Genomic DNA, 26,566 nt, shown 5'->3' with positions numbered 1-26,566 from the left:
CCTTCAAATAGGCGTCATACAGCCTAGGTTCCCACCACCAAAAACTGATAACAATCAGCCACCCTCTTGCTTGTTATTCCCTACCAGCTCTCCACCTTCCGAGCAGCACCTGACACCTCCTCTGGTGTTAACCCCTGAGATTAGTAGAAGGCATGGAGCATGACGATGAAAATGAACTTCAAGTCAGGGAAACTCTGGGCTCCTCACTGCAGCCTTACCACCACATTCTGCAACTCTTTCTGGGTAGAGAATGAATGACATGATCAAAAAATTTTTTTCGAGATTATGAAATACCCAGAAGATGACAGGCTATGTGTCAAACTACCATAGATCCTAGGCAAGAGGATTTTTGCTAATTGCATGGTGAAGAGCATCCTTGACCTCCTTGTTCCTCAGGGTGTACACCACAGGGTTCAGCAGGGGGGTGATGACGGTGTAGGTCACTGAGATCAGCTGATCCTGATCCCTGGTATCTTCGGACTTGGGCTTGAGGTAGGCAATGGAGGCACAGCCGTAGTGGACAATGACCACCGTGAGGTGGGAGGCGCAGGTGGCGAAGGCCTTCTTCCGGCCCTGGGCAGAGGGGATCTTGAGGATGGTGGAGATGATGAGGATGTAGGAGATGAAGACCAGCCCCATGGGCATCACAATAACAAGCGAGCTGATGATAAAATTAATTATGTCATGTAGAGTGGTGTCTGCACAGGAGAGTTTCATAACTGGGCGGATGTCACAGAAATAATGGGCCACTTCTCTGTCACAAAAGGGCAGCCTGAACACAGAGGAAATCTGAATTATGGCCACAAACAGCCCAAAGCTGAAAGCCCCCCAAACGAGCAGGGCACACACCCTCTTGTTCATGAGGACTGCGTACCTCAAGGGGTTGCAGATGGCCACGTAGCGGTCGTACCCCATGGCCGTGAGCAGGAAGCAGTTGTTGATGGCCAAGGTGAGGAAGAAGAACATCTGGGTGGCACAGCCAGCCAAGGAGATGGGTTGGCTAAGACCTGTAAGGCTGCAGAGCATCCGCGGTACAATGACCAGTGTGTACACGGTCTCGGAGGTGGAGAGCACACTGAGGAAGAAGTACATGGGTGTGTGGAGATGACGAGCAAAGCTGATAATGGTCACAGTGATGACATTGCCAGCCAGAGTAAAAAGGTACAACATAAGAAATATCACAAAGAGGATGACCTTGTGTTCTCGGAAGCTGGAAAACCCCTGGAGAATGAATTCACTCACCACTGTGTGGTTCTTAGTCTTCATGGATGAATTGTTGAGTCAATACGATGGAGACTCAGGCCCGTCAGTGAGTCAGAACATGCCTGTGCCCCGCGCCTGCTCAGGACCAGAAGGGGCAACAAGGACCTGCTCCACGGGATGTGTCAGGTGCATGGGTCCTCCTGTGCCCCAGGAGGGAAAAGGCAGAAAACATAATCAGGAAGCGATTGCATGTACAAGGAGTTTTGTATAAAAGCACAGAAGAAGAAACGGATGGGATAGGGTAGCAGGAAGGATACCTGGGCTAGTTTGGAAGAGGTTTCCTCATGAGCCAGAACATGGGTATTTGGAGGCAACTGGAGCTAAAGAAATAGAAAATGCGTAATTTTGAGAAGAATTTTCTCATGAATTACAGTTTCAGATTTTTATTTACCTAAAACAAATTGGCCAACCTCTTCCACTTTGTTGAAGCCACAATTTTGATCATCTTCTTAAAGATCTTACCTTCCGAGTTGCCAACTGGGACAACGCTCTCTGCTCTGAGGGGACCTGAGTGTTTGTTCTGTCCCTGTTCCACCTGTCTACGTCTTTTCGTGAACCCTTTTCACAAAACAGTCAACCGCTTCAAACCTGACTGCCCCCCCGAATGTAGGGTTTCAGCAGACACATTCCCCCCCTTTCTCGGGTGCTGACGGAGCCTCCTCTGGCTCGGAGGGACCTCTCGGGACCAGCCGGGCCCTGTCGATGCACGCCTTGTGTGTGTAGGTCAGTTACTGAGTGTTGGTTCTCCGGCACTGTGTGTATTTTCGTGTTTTGCAGCTGGTGCTTGGACGTGAATTTTCACAGGTGGTCTGACTCATGACTAGACTCTGAGCTCTCTTTTCTAATTTCTTTAGAATAATAAACTGTACCTCTAGGGAAACAAGTTTGCATACCCTCTCTCGCTATCTGGGGAGTTTTAGAGATCAACAAGTTCTCATTAAAAAAAAAACAGTTTAATAATAATAACAATAATAATAATAACAACAAGAATAGTTCCTTATGGCACTTTTTGGTTTATGAAGAGTGTTTATATGTATTATTTAACAGCACATCAATCCCATCTGTTCAATAACTATCTTCATCTTGCAGATGGGGAATCTAAGACACCTAGGGTTCGCTGGTTTGCCCAAAATTAGTAAGTCATAGATCCAATCTTCTCATTTTAAGGCCAGTGTGAATTGCCTTTACCACAACTGCCTGAAGAAGCATCATGGCTACAAAACAGGGGAGAAAGAAGACACTTTTTTTCCCCCTGGCTTTTATTGAAAAGAATTAAAGGATCTTCCTCACTCTGGGAATGAGATTACATTGGGAAAAAAAAATTGGAAAAACTGGAAAACATTGGGGAAACCGGAAAAATTTTAGTATGTTTACCTTGATAAGTAAATGAAAAATTAGCATATTAGTGACCATGAGTGTCCATTCTCCTTGGCTTAATACTTCTGCTGCCAATTACTTACTTTAAAGAAATAATCAGAGAGATGTATCAGGATATATGTGTAAGAAGCTTTTATGATATTATTTATAATATGAATACCAAAAACAATGTAAATAAGTAAAGGAATAATGAATTATAATATATCCATCTGATGGGAACTATGGAGCTATTAAACATCTAATGTTCTGACATGGAAAAATATGATAGGTAGATAGATAGATAGTCCATAATTTTTCAAAAATAAAAAGAAAAGAAAAGAAGAAGGAATAAACAATGAAGGGAAACATGGAACGGTACACACACCATTAAAAATGGGTTGGAAATAAATATACCAAAATGCTAAAAATATTTTTTTTCTGGATAGTGAATGGAGAATCTTAAATGACTTTTCTTTTTATCTTCTCTATATAATACAGATTTTCTTAATTATTTCTCTTCTAAACATACCGAAAAATAACTGTTAAATTCTTCTTACAATGAGACTCCATAATGAGGCTGCAGTGAGGATTAAAGAGAAAAGGAAAGAGAAAAGGTAAATGTAGTGGGTTAATTTACCTTGGAGAAGAGAAAGCTGACAGTATCATGTAAGACCAAGTTAGTCTCCGAACAGGAATTTCATAGAAATTTGAGCACCCAACAGCCAGATCCAGAGGAAATTAACTTCGGTTTTTAAAGAAAGATTGTAGTTGGAAAAAGAAAACCTTTCTGAACAGTGTTGGAAGTGAAGTATGGCACGTGAGGCACTCATCTTGGATGCAACATTTAGGGGAGCACCAAAAAAACTCAGTGATCAAGATGAACACGATTTTGATGCAGTATTTTTTTAAAAAAGCTAATGCAAAAATCCATGATGAACAAAATATTAAAATTTTAAATAGAGACAAAATAAAAATTCTGACTATCACCACAGTGGGATGCAAGCAGCTAAATGAGGGCAGATTTGGGAATTTCCTTACTAAAGATTTTGAGGAATAGAAAAATATATTTTCAAAATACAGGGGGAAATGGAGAGCAAATTATGTGTTCATTTTCTTTTGAGATGTGGTGATAGGCTAGTCTTGAAACCACTGCTATTTAACTGAGATTCATGATGTGTTACTGAACAAGATAAAACCCCAATCTTATGTAACTGGAAAATCAATCCTACCTCCGCTAAGGGAGTTGAGAAGATAAGCAAGGATATAGAAGAAAAAAGATCGAATTGAGCTTGTGCCTCCCTCTCCTCTCTCATCACCCCCTCGGGAAAATGAGGACTCATCAAGACGGCAAAGACCTGGTGAGTGTTAACACCATGATAGTAAGGTCATGACAGCGGAAACAAAATGGCAGTCTACTTCTGTGGAATCCAGGTCACCGAGAAGAACAATACTTTACACCACTTGCTGTTTTCTTGGATTCTGGATCTTTAGCCAGAAATATCCCTCTACCCTGAAAAAAAAAGTCAAAATATTTCCTTCTAGAGTAATCATGTTCTGCTTAGACCTGACAAGCAATCTTGGGCAAGGGTTTAATCTTATCTATTTCATTATTCAAGTCTTTCCAATGGGAAGCAAGCTGGGAAAACCCATGTGCTTGGTGGCGTTAAGTCCTTTAATATAATGGAATCACAGGACCTTAGTACTAGGAGGTAATTTTAAAAGCAAGCATTCCTCACAAATAGTCCCCCAAATTCTGCTTCAGTGCTTCCAATGATTGAAAATTCATTATCTTACAAGTTAGCATCCTCTCTCTCTCTCTTTTTTTTTTAAAGATACCAAGTTTACCTAAAAAATAAAACCAGGCTTTTTATATTATAAAAATGCTTTCGGGGAAAAACAGCCATCTGTACAAAAGGATATAAATGGGAAAGTTAGATTTCTTTTCCTGTGCTTTGCATTCTCTGGTCCAGGGGTAAAAATGATTCATGTATATGTCTTTCTAAAATTTCTGTCTAGAAATTTTCTAAGTACAATTGTGCATATTTCCGTATCATTTCAATTTTACACAAATGAAATGAAACTGCACATACCAATTCACAACTAGCTTTTTTCACTTACTATTATATCTTGAATACTCTTGATAACAGTGGAGTGGATCTATCTCTTCATTACCAATGGTGCACACTTTCCCACTATACAGATCCATATAGATATACTATCATCTATTCTATCGTTGAGTAGCCTTGATTCTTAGAAAATATCACTTTCTATTGACTCAACATCTGTCTCCCTGCAACTTGCCACTTTCCCACATTATCCTACCTTCTATTTCCTTTTCAGCTCAATAGTGGAAGATTATTATCATGTCTCTGCTAAATTTCATGTCTTTGAATCCATTACCACAGCAAGATGAGCATGAAGAAATATAATATTAATGGCATGAGAATCAATACAACCAAAAAATAATGAAAAACTTAGAGGGAAAATAATAAGAATTTCGAAAACACACATGGCATTCCATTTTCACTTAGTTCTGCCCACAGCCACTTACTGCTTCTGACCTTGGCGAAAGGAAGAAGGAATCACTTTCCAGATAGTGATTTTTAAAAGTCACTGAAAGGGCTCAATCTATTCAGAGGAAGCTGGTAAAAATACCTTGTGTTCAAGAGTCATTTACAAGGGAAGCTAAAACCTACAAAGCAAGGAAAATTCAGCTTTCTCTAGTATCAGAGAAAACCTCAAATTATTGCTATATTTCTTGAAGTTGAGGGCATTGGTTCCTTTGGCTTGAGAAGTAGTCCTGGAAAAAATGCAGTCTCTTAAACTCCAGATTTTAGGAGCTTTGACTATTTATTATCCCCAAGGGAAGCAAATCCCTCGTGCCAGGTCTCCTGAGACCATCCTTTTGAAAATCCCTCTGGGGTAACAAGAGCTAAGGATGAGAGAACCCTAGGGCTTGTCTCAAGAGCTTCGTTAGGAACTTGGGTAGCAGACAAGGGAGATGCTTTCGTTTGTTTACTCACTGTTGGGGACTGTTGGGGTTTCAGAAACCAATACTGCATTGGGTTTAGTCAAGTAAAACCACGGGAACACTGGATAAGCTTACAAAGAGAAGACCCTATACTCTAGTTTTTCAGGATCAGAGAACAGAAAACTTCCTGCAACTTATCCAAATCTGATCAGGGCACACAGAGGGGAATGGCGGCCAGGGCTTCTCTTGTCCAGTGTTGGCCCATAGCCACTTTCCTTAAGGCTCACCAGGCATACATCTCTGCCTAGCTCCCATTGAGGGAGACCCACCTCCCACGCTTGGAAAGAGGCTGCTGTCAGGCCCATTCCTCATGCTCCCTTTGGTTCATTCTTGGATCCCGCTGGAGAGAGAATGACACAGCAGATCTCTGCCCCAGTTCCTTTAGTTTCTGGTTCAGCGTCACCATCTCCATCAAGGTTCTCTGGGCACAAGGGAGATGTCTGAGGAGCCATTTCAGCTCTGTGCTGCAAAAGGTGATTGCTGTAAGGGTCTTCCACCCAGACTAAGAACTTTCTTTCTAAAACCATCCTATTTCCCCTTGGTTAAAAACAGTAATATGTGTTCATTTTAGAAAACACAGAAAATAGGTAAAAAAAGATCACATAAATCACTTATGATCTCCAACTTAGAAATACCAACACTATTAATATTTTGGTGACTAATTCTCTAATTGGTTTTCTCTGCATTAATGTGTGTCTGTTTATACACACATACACCCTTATGTTTACAGCAAACACAGAATGACTTGTTTTCGTAGTTCTTTCTCCTTTTCAGTAATATGAGGTCATGCCATACAAACTTCCTTACATCCAGTTCATTTTTTCTCTTAGCCACGTACTGTGAGCCTTTCCCACGTAAGCATTTTTCCATCCTATCGTTTTTAAATAGCTGCCTTGCCTTCTCTCTTGTATGTGTAGTGTGGTGTCAGGATTCAGATGGGCAATGTGCATTGCAATTGGTTGTTAAGTCTTCAAAGGCTCTTTGAGACCAGGTCAGGGTCTCTCAACAGTGGCACTGCTGTCCTCACGGGCCTGATGTGTCTTGTGGTGTGGCGAGGGGTAAGAGTGTCCCGTGTGCTACAAGACAGTCAGCAGCTTCCCTGCCTCCGCCCACTAGGTGCTCCCAGCATCCTCTCCCCTCCCTGCAGCATATGGGGGGAAACCAAAAACGTCTCTAAGTATTGTCAATACCCGCTGGGGGGCAAAATGTTCCTCCTTTGAGCATCTTTGGTCTAGAGCATTCTACCATCCTCCACCCAATTTTTTCATTTCATGGGCAGGCACCTTCAGGATACCATTCATGCATTGTACCATTTTTCTTTCTATGCCCTGTATTTCCTGTAAATTTGAAGTCAATTTTAAAGGCTTAATTAGATGCAGGTTAAACTTATTAAACTATATAAACTATATTAAAATATACTATAAACTGCATTATACTATATTAAACTATATATATAAATTATATGTAAAACTGTATTAAACTATATATATGCATATATATATATACACACACACAACTTTGCATTACTTCAAGTAGAGTTATCAGATTTAACAAATAAAAATAAAGGATACTTCGTTATATTTGAATTTTAAACAAACAGCAAATAATTTTTTAGGATAAGTATGTCCCAAATATTACATGAGACATATGTACTAAAAATTATTGTTTATCTGAAATTCAAGTTTAGCAAGGCATCCTGTATCTTATCTGGAAGCCCAATCAGGAGGTGCACACTGTTTGGTTTTCCCACCCTAAGCAATGCAAAATTGATCAGCATTCCGGGTAGCAACAGCCTGGTGCTCTATTCAAATTGATCCCATCAATATTTTATCATTTCATCTTTTGATGACTTTTGTCTAAATCAATTTTTTATTAGAAGTTGCAAACAGTGCTTTCCTAATCATGCCCTTTCTCTTACATTTATTCTGTGAAACTGTTTGTGTATAGAAGTTTCTTTTCATCCCTTAGGGCCAGAGAGTGACGTAGGACTGAGTAGAATTGGAATCAAACTTGGTCTGCCTAATCTGAGTCGAGCGCGTATTCCCATATATCCAGTGGGGGGAAATTCACTCTTTTCATGTTGATGATGCAGGACCACACACCGTCGTACTCCAGCAAGCCCATGTATTATAACCAGCAGAGACGTGAGGTGGCCGGAGGATAGCACGGGGGTAGGAGTGGGGTCTGCAAATGTTAGCAAACCCACAAGCAATCCTGTAAGCAGAAGAAACAAAAGCTCTAGAAACAAGGGATCAATGACGGCATCCAGAGGAGAAGAGGGTGATGCACACTAAAGGATCTGCAGTGTTCCTCCGCTTTCCTCTCATTCGGGCCACGAAGTCTGAGTGACACACTTCAAGATAATCCTTGCAGTCAGTATCTGGCCAGCGATGGGCCCTAGAAAATCAAATTGCTTGTGGTTTCTGAAAGAACTGGAGTTGCTGCCACAAGGACACCATAAAAGGCAGGTCAGAGGAGACTCTCTCTTCTTCAGCAAGGTGACGTGTGCCTGGGGTGAAGGGCGTCTACACACCACAGCCAGACACCACAAGGGACTTCATCTTCCTTTTCATTTGTTGACTTTATTATACTGTATTTCCAGTAAATTAAATGTATAATTAAATATCCTGTGTTTAAAATAATAGAAAGGATTAGAGGCTGTATCTTGTCCACATTCTATATATCTCAGTAGGGCTGGCAGGCCAACAGTCATAAAAGAAAACACTCGATGATATTACCATAGGAACGAATTAAAGAGTATGGCCTTAGGTGCTGGTTTTTCCTTAGCATGGATGCAAAAACGAGATTCATGTTTCTCACGAAAGATCAACAATTGGTGACAGAGTTGTCTAGCATGCTTCAAATGCTCTTCAAGAGATTTTTTTCTTTTTAGAAAATTGTCTCTAAGGAAAAGAAGGATTTATTAGGCTGCAACATCATGATAGAAATAATCAATGAGTTAATTGCTCATTTATACCTCTAACAAATATTTATTGAAGGTCTACACATGCCCTGCACTGTGCTGAGCACCAGGTAAAGAGCAATGATTCAAACACACATTGTATGTTTGGAACCAGACAAAAAAGATGTGAATTTCATAGATTGTTATGCATTCTTTGATAGGGTAAGAACAAAGTAATAGGGTTATAATAAGTAATCTTCTGACATGCATTTTAATATACTAAATTGCTTATATCCACCAGGAAGCAAAGGCCACAAAGATATGCCTGGTCTGGTCTATTTACCATGAAAAATGAATGAATTAGCAGCTGCTCAGTGAGAAATGCACTGGAGTTTCTGTGAGGCAGCACATGTTTCTGAGATGCAGATGCGCCACCTACTCTGGGTAAACCCAGGAATAATGTCAATACGATGTGGAAGCTAGCTGCCACAAGATTTTCCCCAGCATGTGAAGGTTTACGGCCAAGGAAGAGCAGCTGGACCCAGACCTTACTGGTGCAGTTGTGACGGCCAGGGCCCGAGCACCCACACAAGGAGCAGGTGTTCTCCACAGCTTAGTGTCACCATACGTCTGTCTGGAGAGTGCTCACTGCCTGGTTTTCTCCGGCTTCTGTGCATTTTCACCTTGTCATCTCCTTCCATCCACCGTCCTTTACCTTTGAAGACGATCAAGTCCTATGTCTACTATTGATTTTATTCACTTACTAGAGATTTAACTTTTTTTAACCATTTATTTAGCAGAAATGCTAATGTTTATATTAGTGCTCTGGGTATAGGTTTTGCATGATCTGCCACAATATTTTTTCCCAAAATCCTTGTTATTTTTAGCGTGTGTTTTTGCAGAATGCAAGGACTTTTTAAAATAAACACATATGATGTTATAGCAGAAGCACCTGTGTTATGTTCAAGAACTCTTAACTGAATTGAATGAAAACCATTTCTCCCTTTTTGTGATTCAAAGACTCCACTCTTTCCACTACCAGCCTCTGCCTTCCCTCATCGTGTGTCTCTGCTTACTGGATTATTCCCATCTGCTAGCAAATAAGACCTGGCACCTCCCAGAAAATACAAACCCTCTCTTGACCCCGCATCTTCCCTCATCATCATCCCACAGCAAAACTCAGACCAGCATGCTCATTGTACTTCCTCACATCCTATTCCCTTTCCAACCCACTTCAGCCTGGCTTCCATACCTACCAGTCCCCCAAAATTGCCATTGATAAGGTTCCAGAAATTTCCATATCGTTAGATCCAAAGAAAAATTTTATTCTCTTATCTTCACCCCTCCACAAAATTCAATACAAGCAACCATTTCCTCTAGAATGGCGCTCTCTCCTCAGCTTTAGTGGTACATTCTCTGAGATTCTTCCCACCTTACTGGTCATTTCCTCTGGTCTTTTTCTGGGTCTTTCCCTTCTACCCATCCTCTAAATATCAAAATTTCTCACGACTCTTTCCTGGGACATTCTCTTTCTCCAGCAGCTCTTTCTCTCTCCTTGGTTGATCTCATCTTGCTCCACTGGCTTTAAACGTAGGCCAATAATTTTCAACCTTATGTCTTTGGTCCAGACATTTCTTCTGGTCTCCTGACTCTTATAACTGCCTGTTTGGCATGAACACATCAGATATCACAAAAACCCTTCAAACTAAAGCATCTCCAAACTGGAACACTTGATTTTCCTCCCTACATCTGGCATTCCCTCAGTCTTCACCATGTAATGAATGGCATCATCACCTACCTAGTGATTAAAGTCAGAAACTTGGGAATCTTATTTTATGCTTCCCTCACATTCCAATCTGTCAGCGAGTCCTGTTAATACCACTCCCAACAGATGCCTGAACCCCATCCACTTGTCTTCACCTGCACTGCTACCTCCCCAGGCCAATCTATCACCATGTTTTATTGTCTCCTCCCCATTTCCCAATTGCCACTCAGAAAATCTTTATCACACACAGCTGCAGTGGGTGCATGCATGTGTGTGTGCAAATATGTGTGTATATGGATGTGTGCATACCTATATTTGATGAAGAGCCATCAAACCATTTAAAGGTGAATACACACAAATGCCTCTGTGTGTATGTGTGTGTGTGTCCCATTGCTCAAACAGTTTGATTGATGGTTTTTCATTACCCTTCAAATAAAGTCCTGACGCTTCCCCATGTTGCACCAGGCTCCCGCCGCTGCTCAGCTGCTAGATACACATCTAATCTCATTTTTTGCCTCTGTCCCCTTAATCACTACTATGCTTCCATCCTACTTGTCTTCTCTTAATTCCTGGAATTCTCTAAATTCCTTCTTGTTTGGGGGACTTTGAACTTCCTATTGCTTGAAATAGTCTTGCCCTAGCTTTTAGCTTGGTCCATTCTATCTCATGCTCTCATTTTTTTTTTTTAAAGATTATTTATTTATTTATTTGACAGAGAGAGACACAGCGAGAGAGGGAACACAAGCAGGGGGAGTGGGAGAGGGAGAAGCAGGCTTCCTGCTGAGCAAGGAGCCTGATGTGGGGCTCGATCCCAGGACTCTGGGATCATGACCGGAGCCGAAGGCAGACGCTTAACGACTGAGCCACCCAGGCGCCCCGCTCTAACTCATTTTTGTTGAAAGTCCTTCCTTAACCATCCTATCTAAGCTAAATTACCCTTGTGATTCTGTATAGCAATGTTATTTACTTTTTACAAACCTAAATTACAAGCTGTTCCTATTTTGTTTACTTTTTAAGGTCTATCTTTTCCAATGGAGGTTTCACTCCATGAGGGAAGAAATCTGGTCCTTCTAGTTCTTGTTCATATTACCATCACATTACAGAATGCTTAGCACATGAATGTTCATTGAACAAATAAAGAAATGAATACATATGATGAATGATGTTTTTGTGCTAAAACAAAATTCTGAGTGTGTTGGGTTTCATGGTAGAATGATCACGTATCAGTTTTGTATCTCTATTTAAGTCATTCCCATATCTGAGTATAATAATTCAGATTCAGGGATTGCCTGTTTGGAAAAGTATGTTGTACAAAATGATATTAATAGACTGCAAGACTTTGTTCACTCTGGAAAATTAGGGCATATAATTAACCAAAACTCTACCAGCAATCTATGTTCAAAATCTGACTTCAAGGAGGTAGCCCTTGATAATTAGACATAGTTCTCTTTTTCTCTTAAAGATGAACATTTTGACATTATTAAAATATATTGTAAATTGGTATATCTAATTTAGTAATTGAGAATATAAAAATTATTTATTTCTTATTTATGATTATATTTACCTTCTAATTAACTGTTGCCCCATAGGTCACGTGGAGAGGATTTTCTTCATGCAACATGACTGTGGCATGAGCTATGATAGAAACTGACTCATAGGGGTGCCTGGGGGGCTCAGTTGGTTAAGCGTCTGCCTTCGGCTCAGGTCACGATCTGGGGGTCCTGGGATCGAACCCCGCATCGGGCTCCCTGCTCAGTGGGGAGTCTGCTTCTCCCTCTGCCCCTCTCCCTGCTCATACGCTCGCTCTCTCTCTCAAGTAAGTAAAATCTTTAAAAAATGAAACAGACTCATAGATGCAGGAAACAAACTGGTGGTCACCATAGGGGTGACATAGCTGAAGGGGATTAAGAAGTACAAACCACCAGCTATAAAATAAACAAGTCACAGGGACGTAATGTACACAGCACAGGGAATAGTGTCAATAAGACTGCAATAACTTTGCATGGTGACAGGTAACTAAACTAGACTTATTGTGGGGATCATTTTGTAATGTATAAAAATGTCAAATCACTCTGACAGACACTGACACTAATAGGATGTTGTATGTCAATTATAGTTCAATTTAACCAAACCAAACCAAACCAAACAGACGGTGGCTGTGTTTGCGGCAGCCTGTTCTGTGGTACGTCTTGTGCCGCAGGAATCTTCGCTCCACTTTTCTCTTTTTGAATCCATTTTCATGGCTGCAAAATGACTTAATTTGATAGTCAGTGGATGCAGTTGTAAATTGTAAACAACAATGCAAATGTCGGCACTGAAATCAAGTGGCAATTTTAGTCACAGAATGGTCATCTGAATGATCCATAACATATTTTATTTGTTTAGATTATCACCAGTGGAAAATGTATGTATTTTTCATTTAAAAAACTTGCAGATCCTTGAGCAATCCTATGAGAAACACTGGTCAGTAGGGACGGTCACCAAAACATCCTGAATTTTCTTTCTTTCTTTTTTTTTTTTTAAAGATTTTATTTGTTCATTTGACAGAGAGAGAGAGCACAAGCAGGGGGAGTGGCAGAGGGAGAGGGAGAAGTGACTCACCGCTGAGCAGGGAGCCCAATGCGGGACTCGATCCCAGGACCCTGGGATCATGACATGAGCTGAAGGCAGACGCTTCACTGACTGAGCCACCCAAGCGCCCCATCCTGAATGTTCTGACACTGAATCTCTTTCCAATATTCAGTCCACTGTTCACATCCCTTGTCAGACCAGACATACTAGTTTTGGGTCTGACACTGGAGGTCTGACCCAAAGTCCTCCACTGTTTTCTTGAACCTCTGTGAAAATCTTGCCTGTTTTGAAGGAAAGGACAATTTCTCTAGAAACTGCCCAGTTTAAAGCACCTATCTCTCCTTTGTCTGGCCTTCCTCGTTTCTTCAAAACCCAGACCAGTGCTTTTCAATCCGATCAGACCCCATCTTGCAGTATATATTTGGTCACACTCTCCTTGCTCTCTTGATAAGAATGCACAGATCATGGACTCACCTAGCAGAGGTGGAGTGGGGGGGCTATAGAAAGTTAACCTTTATGACCCCTCACTGGCGTGGGCCCCTCCAAGGTCCTGAAGGAGGTCATATGCTTTTGTAAAATTTACAGAAGTCAGATATTTGAGCCACATTTGGATGAGATTTCCTTTCCTACTGGCACATGAGGGTAGCTTCAGGAAGGTTCTGGGATCCAGCTAAGGAGGACGTGGGTTGAGGGTATTCTGTCCTGGTTTAGCGTAAGAGATGCATGGAGTTCGCAGTTCCTTCCAGGTAGGGTAAGACACGGCGAGGCACTTGGAGCCATCATGGTAGGAATGGCCTCCAGGAAAACTCCACTGAAGAGCCAACTGTCTTGGCTTCGGGACACAAAGGTAGAGGGCCAGTGGTCAGGCTGCAGCGTGACCGCATCCTCCAGGACTCGGCGCTGGAAATTTGTGGGCAGCGAAGGAAAACCGAGGTTGAAATATCTGAAGTCAGAAGGTAATCTTGTCAAAACATTTTCCCAAGTGTCAGATGTGTGTAAAATTGTAAGCAGAGGATTTGGTTCATTTCTGTGTCTAGTGAAAATGGAAGGAAGTTCTCGCCCTTCAGGAATATTCTCAGTAATGTGAAATACAGAATTATAAACACACCATGATGCTTTTGTCTTCTTGTTCATGGAAATAAAACAGTGAGCGTGTTTCATAGAAACTGCATTTTCTATGTACCCCAAGTATCAATAATAGAAAAAAATATTGATCAGCAATGCTAGGGGAAAGAATGAGTTGTATTTCCAGTTTCTCTATTAAAAGTGATAATACGAGGGGTGCCTGGGTGGCTTAGTCAGTTGGGTATCTGCCTTCGGCTGGGGTCATGATCTCAGGGTCCTGGGATCGAGCCCCACATCGGGCTCCCTGCTCTGCGGGGAGCCTGCTTCTCCTTCTCCCTCTGCCTCTCCCCGCCTGCTTGTGCTTGCTCTCTTTCTCTCTGTCAAATAAATTTAAAAAAAAATGATAATACAATATCACTGTCTGATGAAGAGGATCAAAGAGTACTTAGTAAAGATACATAGGAAAAGAAAAGTGTAAGAGTGCAATGCCTAGCAGCGAATTGTTATTTTTCCCGGATTTTTATAATGTGTGTGTCATTTTTTGGCTTTTATATATTTCATAACTTATTGTGATATAATTTCTTGTTCTAAATAGTCATTCTGATACCTAATATTGTATTCATAATTTTCTTTTCTTTCTTTATTTGATAGAGAGAGAGAGAGAAAGAGAGAGAGAGAATACAAGCAGGGGGCAGAGGCAGAGGCAAAGGGAGAAGCAGACTCCCTGCTCAGCAGGGAGCCCGATGCGGGGCTCAATCCCTGGGATCATGACCTGAGCCGAAGGCAGACGCTTAACCAGCTGAGCCACCCAGGCGCCCCTATATTCATAATTTTCTATTCAATTTTTTAAAGAGGGCCCAAACTGTGGGAGTTCTGGATCCACCTCTCCTACACACATAAAGTCTTAACATAAAGAAGAAATAAGGGGAAATAACTTTATGATAAGAAAACATATCCACGATGCGTGCGCTGGCTACGCGCACAGCCCGAGGGGAGGGCGAGGCACCAGCGCAAAGATGAGGAAGTGTGCACCTGCTGGGGTTCTGAGTTGGTCCAACAGTGAGCCATTCAAGGATGTTGTTCCAGGAAGAGCAAAGAAAAATCTTTACATGGGCATTACACGGGGTTTTTTTCCCTAGAACATCCAGCATATAGGAAGAAATGTAAAAATTCTTTGCATTTATTAGTCAGATTCAAGACTCAAACAATGATAAAACATCTGGCTGGACATTCAAAGGTTGTGCAGAAGCAGGACGATTCTTTCTGAGGCAAGGCTGTCCCCAGTATTGCGGGGTGTGCGGTGTCCACTAAACGCTAAATATGCATGCTGCATGCCCATCGCTGCAACAAGCAATACACAACCCCCTTCCACTCCTGCAGCCCCCCCCACACACACGCACGCGCACGCGCACGCTCTCTCTCTCATATTTCCTGATGGCCTTCGGCAGGGATGACATTCAGGGAATATGAGCTGAGAGGTTCAGATGATTCCCTCTGTCCTCATTTTTCAACCCCCCCACTCATGCCCATCCTCACCCTCAGAAACACACTGGTCACAGTGCTGTTTAGCCAGGTCCTGAAGGATTAGGGCTTCAAAAGTTACCTATTAAAATGCAAATGTCCTTGGCTGAGCTAAGAGCTCTTATCCTTATCTGCTAACAGCCTAAAGGGATTCCTTTCAGAGAAGGCTGTTTCCATTTTTTAACGGTGTAATTCTGTGAGGAAGCATAAAATAAACTGGCCTACACTACATTTGGCTGGAGGGCTGACTACAAGATGGGTTTCTCTGTCTCAAAGCATGCCTGGGAACAACCCCGGGCCCCCAGAGAGCAACTCCCCCGAGCCCCCCACCCCGCTCTGAGAGTGAGCGGCTGTCTGCTCCCCGGGGCCTCCTGGCCTGTGTTTGCAGGATACATCCTGGGACCAGTTGTGCCCCCGGGGTCCACCAGTGGTCTTTCCAACTTTTTCCCAAGGACGCGCAGGAGGATCTGTCCCTGCTGCTCTCAAGTCCAAAGGCTCCTTACAAAATAATGACACAGTAAGTCACATACACGGCTTTACTGTCTGCCAGCCTCTCTGAACCTTTCACTACATCAACTCATTTAATAACAACAACAGGTACTATCGCCAGATCCGTTTTGCTGAGATGGGGCTGAGGCACAGAGACACCGAGGAACTTACCAGGAGCCACACACATCATGAGTGATCTGAGAATGACAGTCCCCAGCCTGTTCAGAGCATGGACTTGTAATCAGCGTTACACTTAATCTCTGTGAAATATGCATGGACAATAACTTAGTTTTATCCTTTAGGTTTTAAAATTTAATGCAATAGTCTAACATTTTATAAAACTTTTTTTTTTTTTTTTTTACCACCACCGTTCCCTCTGAGACTCTTCCTTATAATTTTGTTCTCCCCATTCTGAAGGAAAAGTCAGCTCACCTCAACTGATCTGTGTCTGTTGGAAGGCAGGAAGGCAAGTGTGAGGTCCTCTGGGTCTCCGGGCTGGAACACAGCATTTACAAGCAAAGCTCCTCGTCAGTTTGCTTGAGCACACCTCGTGGCCCAGACTGCTCCCTAACTGCAAGATGCCACAAAGACACCTCATCTGGAAAGTGAGTGGAGGGTTATGCATCTCAAAGACAGGCAGCGTGATAGCCCAGATGCTCAGGGTTGCCCATCACGCTCAGTCAGTGGTCCAGCCCTGAGGGATGTTGGGAGACCTATTCAAGGACTTTCTCTGTAATTTACAGTTTTAGGGGACACCCAAGAATTGTAAGACTAGTTAGGAAATCTTTTCCCCAGTCTACTGCACTTTTATGACACTGTGCCTGAACCAGGCCCTTTGGCCACTGGCAACGTTTGATTGGATATCCGGTAGGACTCACCTATAAACAGATATTAGCTCTTGTTATACCACTATATAAAATCCAAATACTATGGTCACCTTTAAGTTTGAGCAATAGTATGTTTTATTAAAAATCAGGTACTAGAAATATATTTTGTGTCTGGTCTCCATTCAAATCATTTCTGTGAAAAATCCCACTGATTGTCCCTTCCGTGTTAGAAAGAAGTAAGTCTCTAAAGATGGAAGGAAAAGACCATCTTTGGGCTTCTATCCTGAAGTCTCATTTTTCTTTTCTCGGGGGGAAGAATCTCTGTCCGCACCCAAAGTTGTTGCTTCCATAACCCCTGTCCCCATCTCCTTGTCAGTGGGATCTGCTTTGGGAGCCCTGGGAGTTTCCATTTGTTTCTTTTGGATCCACCCAAAGCAGGCAACTGCTCATGTCAAGACAAGAATAAAACAAGTAGTAAAACCACTGCCTTGATTGTGAAAATCCACAAGGCAGCCAGCACCCGCTGTTAAGCAGACAGATTCCCGTCCCGGTGGCAGAAAGAGCTGATGACCTCCTGGACCTTAAGAATCTGGATTAAAAGGCAAGAATCTCTCTCTCTTCTCTTTAGCCGCATCTATGAACAATACATAATGAATATGCAACCGTGCCAACAGCACTGCGTGGCTATGGATTGAGATGCCATCTTGTGAACCCAAGAAAAGAAACTGTGGATAGAAGAGGAGGTTAACCTAGACCAGTGATTTTCCATCTGTGGGCTACAGATCCCTAGGAATGCATGCAGTCTTTCCGTGGGGCCTCGGAATCCAGGTGCACTGTGAGCACACTGTGTAGATTGTCTGGATGGGCATTATATGGAAGTGGTCGTGAGCACAGGCTCGTTAGCAAGACCACATAGTTTCAAATTTTAATACCTCCACTTAGCAGATGCGTGCCGGGACAAGTCACCCAACTTCCTTGTGTTTTAACTTCCTCGTTCTTTAACTACATGAAGTTGGTGGGACCAAAACAAATTAGTTATGTTTCATACTCAGCCCTGTACCTAGTCCTCAGGGGTGATCATCAGGTGCATCCACACCACAAGCAGACAGCTACTTGGCTCTCTCATCTTTTCACATCCAGTTTCATAGGGACCTTGCCTTGTGCTGGAGAACACAGAGAGGAAGAAGCCAGTAAACTGGCCCTTCTGTCTGTTTTCAATTTTGGAGAAGGGTACCCAGGCCCCGAGACCCTATGGGCTGACCCCTCCTCTGCCAACATGTCCCAAATCATGAAAGCTCCCATCCAAAGCCTTTCCTCCTGTATCCAGCTGCAGAGACAAACCACAACTCCCAGGCCGTGTAGTTTGAGGACGGCCATTTGGGTTTCCCTTCTCCACTGCTACAGTGTGAAATACAAATTAAGGTTTCCAAGAACCAACAATAGGTCAGAATTTGGGATAGAGATGTTCTATTTAGGAATACCCCAATTGTAAAGCTTGTGGGAAGAGGTGAGATTAAGACCCAGTCTCCTGGCCTCAGGGAGACACTTGTTGATATGGACAGGCAGGATACACCAAATGAACAGCACGCTCCACCCGGAGAGTGCATGTAAAATTCAGAGGACTTGGTTTTTGTATAAGACAAAGGATGTATGGGACTCAACCGGCACATCAACCCGTTAGTCCAGGGTGTCAATTCATTCCTCTCGGTACCTGTGGTCATGTCCCGTGGGGATGATTTCTTCTTCCTGATGTTGGCACTGCTGGTTTTGTAGTCATTTTTGGTTTTGTTTTAGGGGTGGATGCACAGGGTGGTTGGTTTTTTTTTTGAGCTTTAATGAACTGCTTTTGTTGAATCCACGAAATCTTGGCCCTCACCACTGCCAAAACACTACCTCCATTTCAAGGGCAGACACCGAAGCAACAGCTTTAGGATGGTGCAGCAAATGAAAGTGGTCTCTCTCACCTCAAAGCCTGTACTCTCACCCCCTAGGAGACAGGACCTCTCAGTGGGCCCCACTCTACCTCCCATTCAAGTAGGAGGTGTTTGGACAACAGTGGAGTCTTAGGAGGAAGCTTTCAAAGAGACCATGTGAGTCCTGGGAAGGTGTTTGTCTCTGAAGGACAGTGTCATTGTAGAATCACTGTCCCGGGAGAAAGGAATATCCCATAAGTGCCCTGGACAAAGTCTCAACGAAGTGGTGAAGCACAGCTGTCTCTTTCAGGATCTTGCTATTCAACCATGGCCTTCCAACAGCACCCTGAAAACCGCATCTACCCCACTTCTTTCTCCTGCTCCCCACCCCCATCGAACAACTTCTATGTTAATTCTTCCATATCAGGCTCTCTTATCATGATAACGGAGATGAGTGAGATTGCTTACGTAAACTATACTGGTTATTACAGGAAAGTAGATGACTAACTGCCTTAACCCAGTTGAAATGCATGAATCTCCTAAGAGTCTTTAATAAGCACTGGTAATAAAGGAGGGAAAGATACATTCATTGAGCCTCTTGTACATACCAGACGCTGTGCAATGCACTTTATGTGTTTATTAACTTCTTACACCTCATGCTAAAGCTGTGATCTCGATGCCATTATTGTCCCTATGTTACAGGTAAACCGAATGATATAAATGCTGGGAGTATTTGAATTCAGATCTTTAAATACAAACAACTTGCTTTTTTCAAAATAACTTGCTGCTCTCTTTAAAGACCTGTCCCTAAACCATTGAGTGGCCTATAACCAGTCACCAGTCTTTCTTATCTGGAACTCTCTATTTATGAATCTTTGTAGCCCCAAGTTCTCTAATGCCACAGAGGCTGGAAGTTTTGGTTAGGTCTTCCTGCGGAGGAACTTTATGTTCGATTCAGTAGACCTACTCCCGCAGTCTGTGAGGAAAAGCATGGTAAGACAGAATGGGGCCTTGCTTACCTCATACTGCCCTGCCTACTTCAGAGTTTTGGCAAGGACCAAATAGAATAAATACTGCCTGTGATAAAAGCCTCGTGGATGGTAATGACTACAGATATTTGTGGAGATATCATCTCGGTACCAAATCCGGGGGGCAGGTGACCAGCTCCGGCCTAGAGCTAAAACACGGAATAACTAGTCAAAGGGGTTCTGGGGGGAACAGAACAGGTGTGGGTTTAAAGGAGGAAGGGCGGCCATGCCGGAAGATTAGAAACATAAAAACGGATAAAAGCTGGGAAAGGAAATAAATTATAGAATAGACCCAGATCCCTGTAAGTTATGGTCTAACACCTGTCGTCCTGTGTTGGGAGCTCCATCAAGACCCAGTGGAAGAGAAGGAGTCTGAAAATATCCCCAGTTTGGCTGCTCAGATAATGGATCCTCAGGGAATAAGATGAAAACATGTGGATCAGTGGGCTCGTGGACCAGCAGGAAATTAGGTAACAAGAGGGATGGCAGCTCTGGAGAACCACAACCGAATTTCAGCACTTGCTGGCCTGGCACAGGAGGGCACTAGCAGGTAAATGTGAAATTGCCCAATTAGGCACCACTCTATTATCACCAGAGAGGACAAACCGAGGTGCCGCTGATGAGTTAACCAGATAGTGATACAGAAAACATTTCCTTCTCCTTTTTGGCTTCAAGTCTATTTTAAGGCTTCAAGTCTCCAGTCCATTTGGCACTTGGGAGCCACGGAGGAGATGCCTATTCCCAAGGGAGGCCCTGCTCTGCTGTGGATGACATTGCTGCTCTTCTGTAAGTAGACGTTCAGTGACACCCCCACCCCCCACCCCAGAGGGACCAAGATGGATCTGGGGAGCAGCTGGGGTAGGAACATTGACAGTTTTCATGGTGACTTTTTCTAAGCCACATGCAAACCATGGGGCATCTCCCAGGGATTCTGTAGTGGACACAAGCTGGAGAGCAGAGCAAATCAGGCTGAGCAAGACTTAAGGGGGAGCAAGCCTGAAAACCTGTCCTTGCAATCACTCTGGCATCTCCCAGAGGGCAAGGGAAGGAGGACAGAGGAGAGAAGTTCCTTCTCTCCAAGGGTCAGGTTCCTTAGAAGTTCCTTGGCCTTTAAAACTCCATGGATGTAGACCTCATCACTGTACCCATATCTCTGTCCTTAGGAGTCCTAGAAGCCTGGGTGTAGCCACTAACTTTTCTCTTCTGAACTTTTGCAGCTCTAGATGGCATGTCAGCAGGTGAGTGAGTCCTCTGTCCTTGCTCTGTCAGCCTCAACATGGCTGGGCACAGCTCCCCCCTCACTGTTTCCCTTCACCCCATCTCCTCTGCTTTCTAATGGTTAGGCATCACCACTCCCTGTCCAACCTGAGCCCCACTTCCACCCTGCCTGTCTTCCTTCTTTCCCCCATTCAACAGCTTTAAAAGAACCACCTCATTCTCTTGAGACACCCCACCTCTTTTTTTGCAACAACCATGTCTGTGGAACATCTAAACACCCAAGTGCCCCCCAGGCACCACCACACAACCTCTTTCGGTTCCTACGTCATCATCACCTTAGCACTGTCACCATTTTGTAGTTGAGGACTTTGTCTAATTAAGTGCCTTGCTGGAGGTCTCACAGCTAGCCAAGGGCCAGCTTCTAACACAAGCCCCTTGGGTCCAAGTCTAGCTCTGTTTCTGCACCCTTCCTCATCACCACCTGCCACTTCCTAGGCTTTGGTCAAATTTGTACCACATTTCTTTGTTCCTGAAAACCTATTAAGGCTGATTCTCTCAGCGCTTTTCACTTCCTTCCAGAACTGACATGAATTTTTCACTCCATATGCACTCACAGTTAAATAGTCATAAAAATTTAGAGCTGGGAAAGACTATGTTTCATCTAGTCCAACACATTTATTCATCCATTAGTCACACATTCATCCACTCAGTAAATATTTAATGAACACGTTATTATGTACCAACCATTGTGCTGAGCTAGGGCTGAACAGGACAGACATCGCCTCTGCCTTACCAGAGGCTACAGTCCTCACTGGCTTGTTTATTTTTTAATACCCCACACTCGTGTCCTGTCTTTCCCCCTAGGTTGGGAGCTCCCTAGAGCCACAGTACTGTTTCTTCCTTCTGTAATCCTAGGAATCAGGACAGTTTCTTATTAGCGGCAGTCCAAGGGTAGACTGACCGTTGACTATTGCCATGTCTGTACTTTAGAGCCTGGACAGTTTTCTCTGCCCCCTCCCCCCCATCTATGTCTCTTTCTACAATTTGATCTCCTCAAAGATAACTCGAAACCTACGGTGTCCTTGAACCCACCATGGAATAGAATATTGAAAGAGGATAATGTGACTCTTATATGTTATGAGAACAACTCCCTTGAAGTCGACTCTGCTGTGTGGACCCACAACAACATCAGCTTGGAAGAGACATCTTCACGTTTGAACATTGTGAAAGCCCAAATCCAGGACAGTGGGGAATACAGGTGTCAGAACAACGGATCCACCCCGAGTGAACTGAGTGAACCTGTGTACCTAAGAGTCTTTGCAGGTAAGTTCCAGGACTATAGAAAAATAGATCCCCCTATGTGAGGAATGGCCCATCCAAAGATGGGGAGAGATCAAGTTATTCCAGGGTTAGCGCACCAGGGTGGGACTCTGGTCTCTCAGTCAAGACCTGCCCGTCGCTCTCCTTCCACCCTTACTCCTGCCCAGCCTTGCCTTCTTTCTATGTTCTGGCCATCTCCCACCTCCCAGTGTTATCCCTCTACTCCACCTTATCTCTCTTCTGCTTGGGGCAGATGTGTATGATATGTACAAATGGTAGGTTGGATATGTGAATGTTGCAAAGAGCTGAACATCTGAAATAGGATCAAAAGGTCTGATTGTAAAATTTGCTCAACAAATGTCCTCCATGCTATTCCTTATGTTCCACAAATAAGTGAAACCATATGATAACTGACCTTCTCTGCTTGACTTATTTCACTTAGCGTAATCTCCTCCATGGAGGACATTAGAAGAAGGAAGGGAAAAATGAAGGGGGGGAAATCGGAGGGAGTGATGAACCATGAGAGACTATGGACTCTGAGAAATAAACTGAGGGTTCTAGAGGGGAGGGGGGTGGGGGGATGGGTTAGCCTGGTGATGGGTATTAAGGAGGGCACGTACTGCATAGAGCACTGGGTATTATATGAAAACAATGAATCGTGGATCACTACATCAAAAACTAATGATGTACTGTATGGTGACTGACATAACATAAAAAAAAAAAGGCCTAGTTAACCTAAAGAAGTTTCAGCAAAGAGATTAGAAACCCTGTAGCAAGTAAATCCATGTGACCTGCTGGATCAGTGTTAGGTAGCTTGTTGAGGGTCAAATACTACAGTTAGCTCTGGGTTGCTTTGGCTTAAAGAACTTAAGATCTTTAAGATCTTAAAGTCTTTAAGATCTCCCCAGCATTGTGGATTATAAAAGATCTTTAAGATCTTTACCTTTAAGATACCTTTAAGATCTCCCCAGCATTGTGGATTATAAAAGATCTTTAAGATCTTTACCTTTAAGATACCTTTAAGATCTCCCCAGCATTGTGGATTATAAAAATATCATTCAAAAGGCACATCTTGGCTCCTTAGTATGTTTTATGATACATGGAAGTGATATATTAACTGAAATTGCAAAACTGCCTATTTCCTACAATCCAGTTAAAAACTGTATTCATGTTACTAAAGTCACAATACCAAGTGTAATAACTTTCTTTAATGAATCACAAATAAAAGCCATGGGAAAATTTAAAAAAAAAATTTGCTCAACAATTTCTATGCACCACGATCTGGATATTAGGTTGCACTCTTGGTTTTGAAAGACATCCATGTAGATCCCTCACAACCTTCACTTTTACTGAAGAACAAATCTTACGTTTGCTTCAACTTTGTGACTCTTCCACTGCCAATGATTAGCACAGCTTGCTTAGGCCCATGTGGTTAGTTAGAAAATGCCGGATGAACAAAGGAAGGATTTCATTTAAATGGTTAGGCCACGGATATATTTTACTTTATATTTTTTAATGTAAATATATTTAAGGTATAAGCATACTTTATATTTTCCTCTTGAGTGAAAAGAGGTGTGGCAGCATCCATACGCAAATTCCAGATACAAAGTAAAGTAGCGTGGAATAGCTTCTTTATTTCCTTGGAAGAGATTCTAGAAAACTCCTCCAGGATTGCTCTAAAATGTGCCTGCACAACCTAGCCAGAATTTTGTCCAAAATTTTCCTTCAGTGAGTGTGTTTCAATTCTTACAATGACATTAGACAGAGAACCCGACTCTTACATTTTACAGAATCATTGTTAACAAGTATTTGTTGAGTACCTACCCCCGAGGTAATGGTGTTGGACATTGGGGATATAATGTAAGGATCAGACATGGCCCCTGGCCTCCTGAAGTATGGAGCCAAATGAGGAAGAGGACATTAAGTGAGTAACTACGCACACATAATTAAAATTGGCATTCATGTTCTGGGGAAGTTTTGGAGCCAACTATGATTAATGGTAGAAGAAGGGAGCCCCTAAGAGGCAAGAAGACAAAACAGACCTGCCCCTAGGTGAGGACTCCCCAGACAGGATAGTTTTATTCCCCTTTAGTGACCAGAACTGGTGCCGACGGAGCTGAAGGGAGTACTGGCTTTCAAGCCATCCATGGACGGGCTCAGCAGAAATGTCAGAGTGGTTTTCTGGCCCCCGACTCACTTTTCAGGAGGAGAGAGGATTTATCAATATAGAGGACAGACTCTAAGCATTATGTTGTGTTTCCTTTTTATTGACATTATGAGCCAAGAAATGGGTTCTTGATAAACCATGGTTTTTGACACATGCTCTGTGCGTGACCACTTTTATTTTTGTCTCTCTGTGTCTATCTATCCATTTGCTGTTACATAACCTAACGAATGCTCTTCAGAGTGGCTGCTCCTTCAAGCCTCTGCTGAGGTGCTGATGGAGGGGGAGTCCTTCCGCATCAGGTGCCACAGCTGGAGGAACATGACTGTCAAAAAGGTGACCTACTATAGGAATGGCACAGCCCTCCGGTACGACTATGATAACTTCGACATGCCCATTGCCAATGCCCAAATAAGGGACAGTGGCAGCTACTTCTGCACAGGGTGGATTCAGAGGCTAAATCAGACCTCTGAGCCCCTCAACATTACTGTGAAAAAAGGTGAGTTGGTAAAGCAAGAGGGGTGCCCATGGCAGGGGAAGGGAGAGAGCGACCCCCCAGCCTGAAGTGGCTGCAGCATGCAGCAGGGGACAGCAGTGGACAGCAGTGGTGCCTTGTGAGTCTGCTGGCCTGTGGGTGATACCTGTTCACACTGTGGGGTTTCTATGAAGACTACATGCGATATTGGGAAATGGATGTGTAGCCTGTTAAGTGCTACCCAAGCATGATGGATCACCATTCTTGGTTTGATCTCAAAGTCCTCTGTTGCTCCTGGGGAGAACACTTATATTTATCAAATTGAAAGGGAGTTTCAGAGTTAAAAGAACAAAGGCTGTGAGGAGCTTGAAGATGCCATGCTGGCGGAGGAGAGCTGGGGAAGGAGATCCATGGGCCATGGGCTGGGTGCCCAAGTCAGGAGGAGACAGAGGCTAATGAAGAGAGCTGGGCTGGTAGGCTGCCTCCAGGGCCAAAGATAAAGATGCTCCTTCCTAACTCCAGAGAAGAGAGGGAGCCTTTGGAATATCTGCCTTGCAAGAAGGAAATTAGATTTTTTTGCTTGGCAGATTTGGCTCATACTAATGTCTAAAAAAGCACGAGACCAGAAGCCAGAATAAAGCTTTAATGCCAATTTTCTGTTAACTAGTCTGAGACCTAAGTGCTATTTAATTGTCATTGGCCTTCTAGTATCCTTATTTGTAAAGTAAAGGGTTTGGTCTAGATGCCACTTGGGGAAGTTTAAAAATACTGACGTTTGCATCTCATCTCCTGAGGTTCTGATTTAACTGATTTGGAGGACTGGGCATCAGTATTTTTAAAAGCCCTTTCAGGTAACAGTCATGTGCAGCCAGTGCTGAGAGCCACCAGTCTAGGTAATCTCTGGGGAAGGGGGTTTCTGGCTACAATAGTCTATAATAGCTCTATAATTCTAGGATAATCACAAAAATCAGCACCTTACAAACAGAATAACAGAATCACAAGAGAGGGGAATTGGAAAGCAGCTTAAAGAAGCTCTAGCCCAGTATCTTTGTTTCACCCAATAGGCAGGTGGTAAATGATGAATGATTCAGAAATGAGGCAGTGGTAACCCCCACCCCTGCCCTGTCTCCTGCCCACCCCCAAATCATATGTGGGCACTGGTCCTGTGAGCTCCAAGAAAGGGGCCATCTTTCCCCCGACCTTTCCCCTTGGGCACACTGGCTAGAGGAGCTGTAGGCAGGGGTTATGGGGGAGATCTCAGGAGTCCCGGGGCTCCAGGAAGCATAGACAGAGGAACCTAAATCCATGGGTGTTGCTCTCTGGTCCTGGATGCCATGTCATGTTAGAAGACAGAGGACTGTGCTAGGTCCTTCTCTTAGGGAGGATGAAGTCCTGAGCCTCATTCATCAATTCCTCATATGACTTATGTTTCTTGTTGCATCTAGATTCCTCCAACTGGAATGGTCACCGAAGCAAATACTCCTGGCTACAATTTCTGATCCCATTGTTGGTGGTGATTCTGTTTGCTGTGGACACAGGACTGTTTATCTTGACCCAGCAGCAGTTGACACTGCTCTTGGAGACTAAGAGGACCAGGAAGAACAAAAAGCCAGACCCCAAAAATAATTGATGTCACTGCTTAAGAAACATTAGCAATA

The 26,566-nt window shown here is 43.2% G+C and overlaps 2 protein-coding genes across 2 annotated transcripts; one reads left to right on the top strand and one right to left on the bottom strand.

Annotated features, from left to right (window-relative positions):
- Positions 1–333: 333 nt before the first annotated feature.
- LOC116627407 (olfactory receptor 10J1-like) lies at positions 334–1,266 on the bottom strand. Its single transcript, XM_032397160.1, has one exon. It carries the CDS (start codon positions 1,264–1,266, stop codon positions 334–336), a length of 933 nt encoding a protein of 310 aa, XP_032253051.1.
- Positions 1,267–20,462: 19,196 nt separating this feature from the next.
- On the top strand, positions 20,463–26,538 carry FCER1A (Fc fragment of IgE receptor Ia). The gene is made up of 5 exons (XM_032397214.1): positions 20,463–20,517; positions 20,949–20,969; positions 22,009–22,272; positions 24,675–24,932; positions 26,354–26,538. Exons 1-5 carry the CDS (start codon positions 20,463–20,465, stop codon positions 26,536–26,538), a joined length of 783 nt encoding a protein of 260 aa, XP_032253105.1.
- The last annotated feature ends 28 nt before the right edge of the window (positions 26,539–26,566 follow it).

The sequence above is a fragment of the Phoca vitulina genome, unplaced genomic scaffold (genome assembly GCF_004348235.1).
Source record: "Phoca vitulina isolate PV1807 unplaced genomic scaffold, GSC_HSeal_1.0 scaffold97, whole genome shotgun sequence".
Classification (NCBI taxonomy): domain Eukaryota; kingdom Metazoa; phylum Chordata; class Mammalia; order Carnivora; family Phocidae; genus Phoca; species Phoca vitulina.
This window is presented reverse-complemented; position numbering and strand designations above follow the sequence as displayed.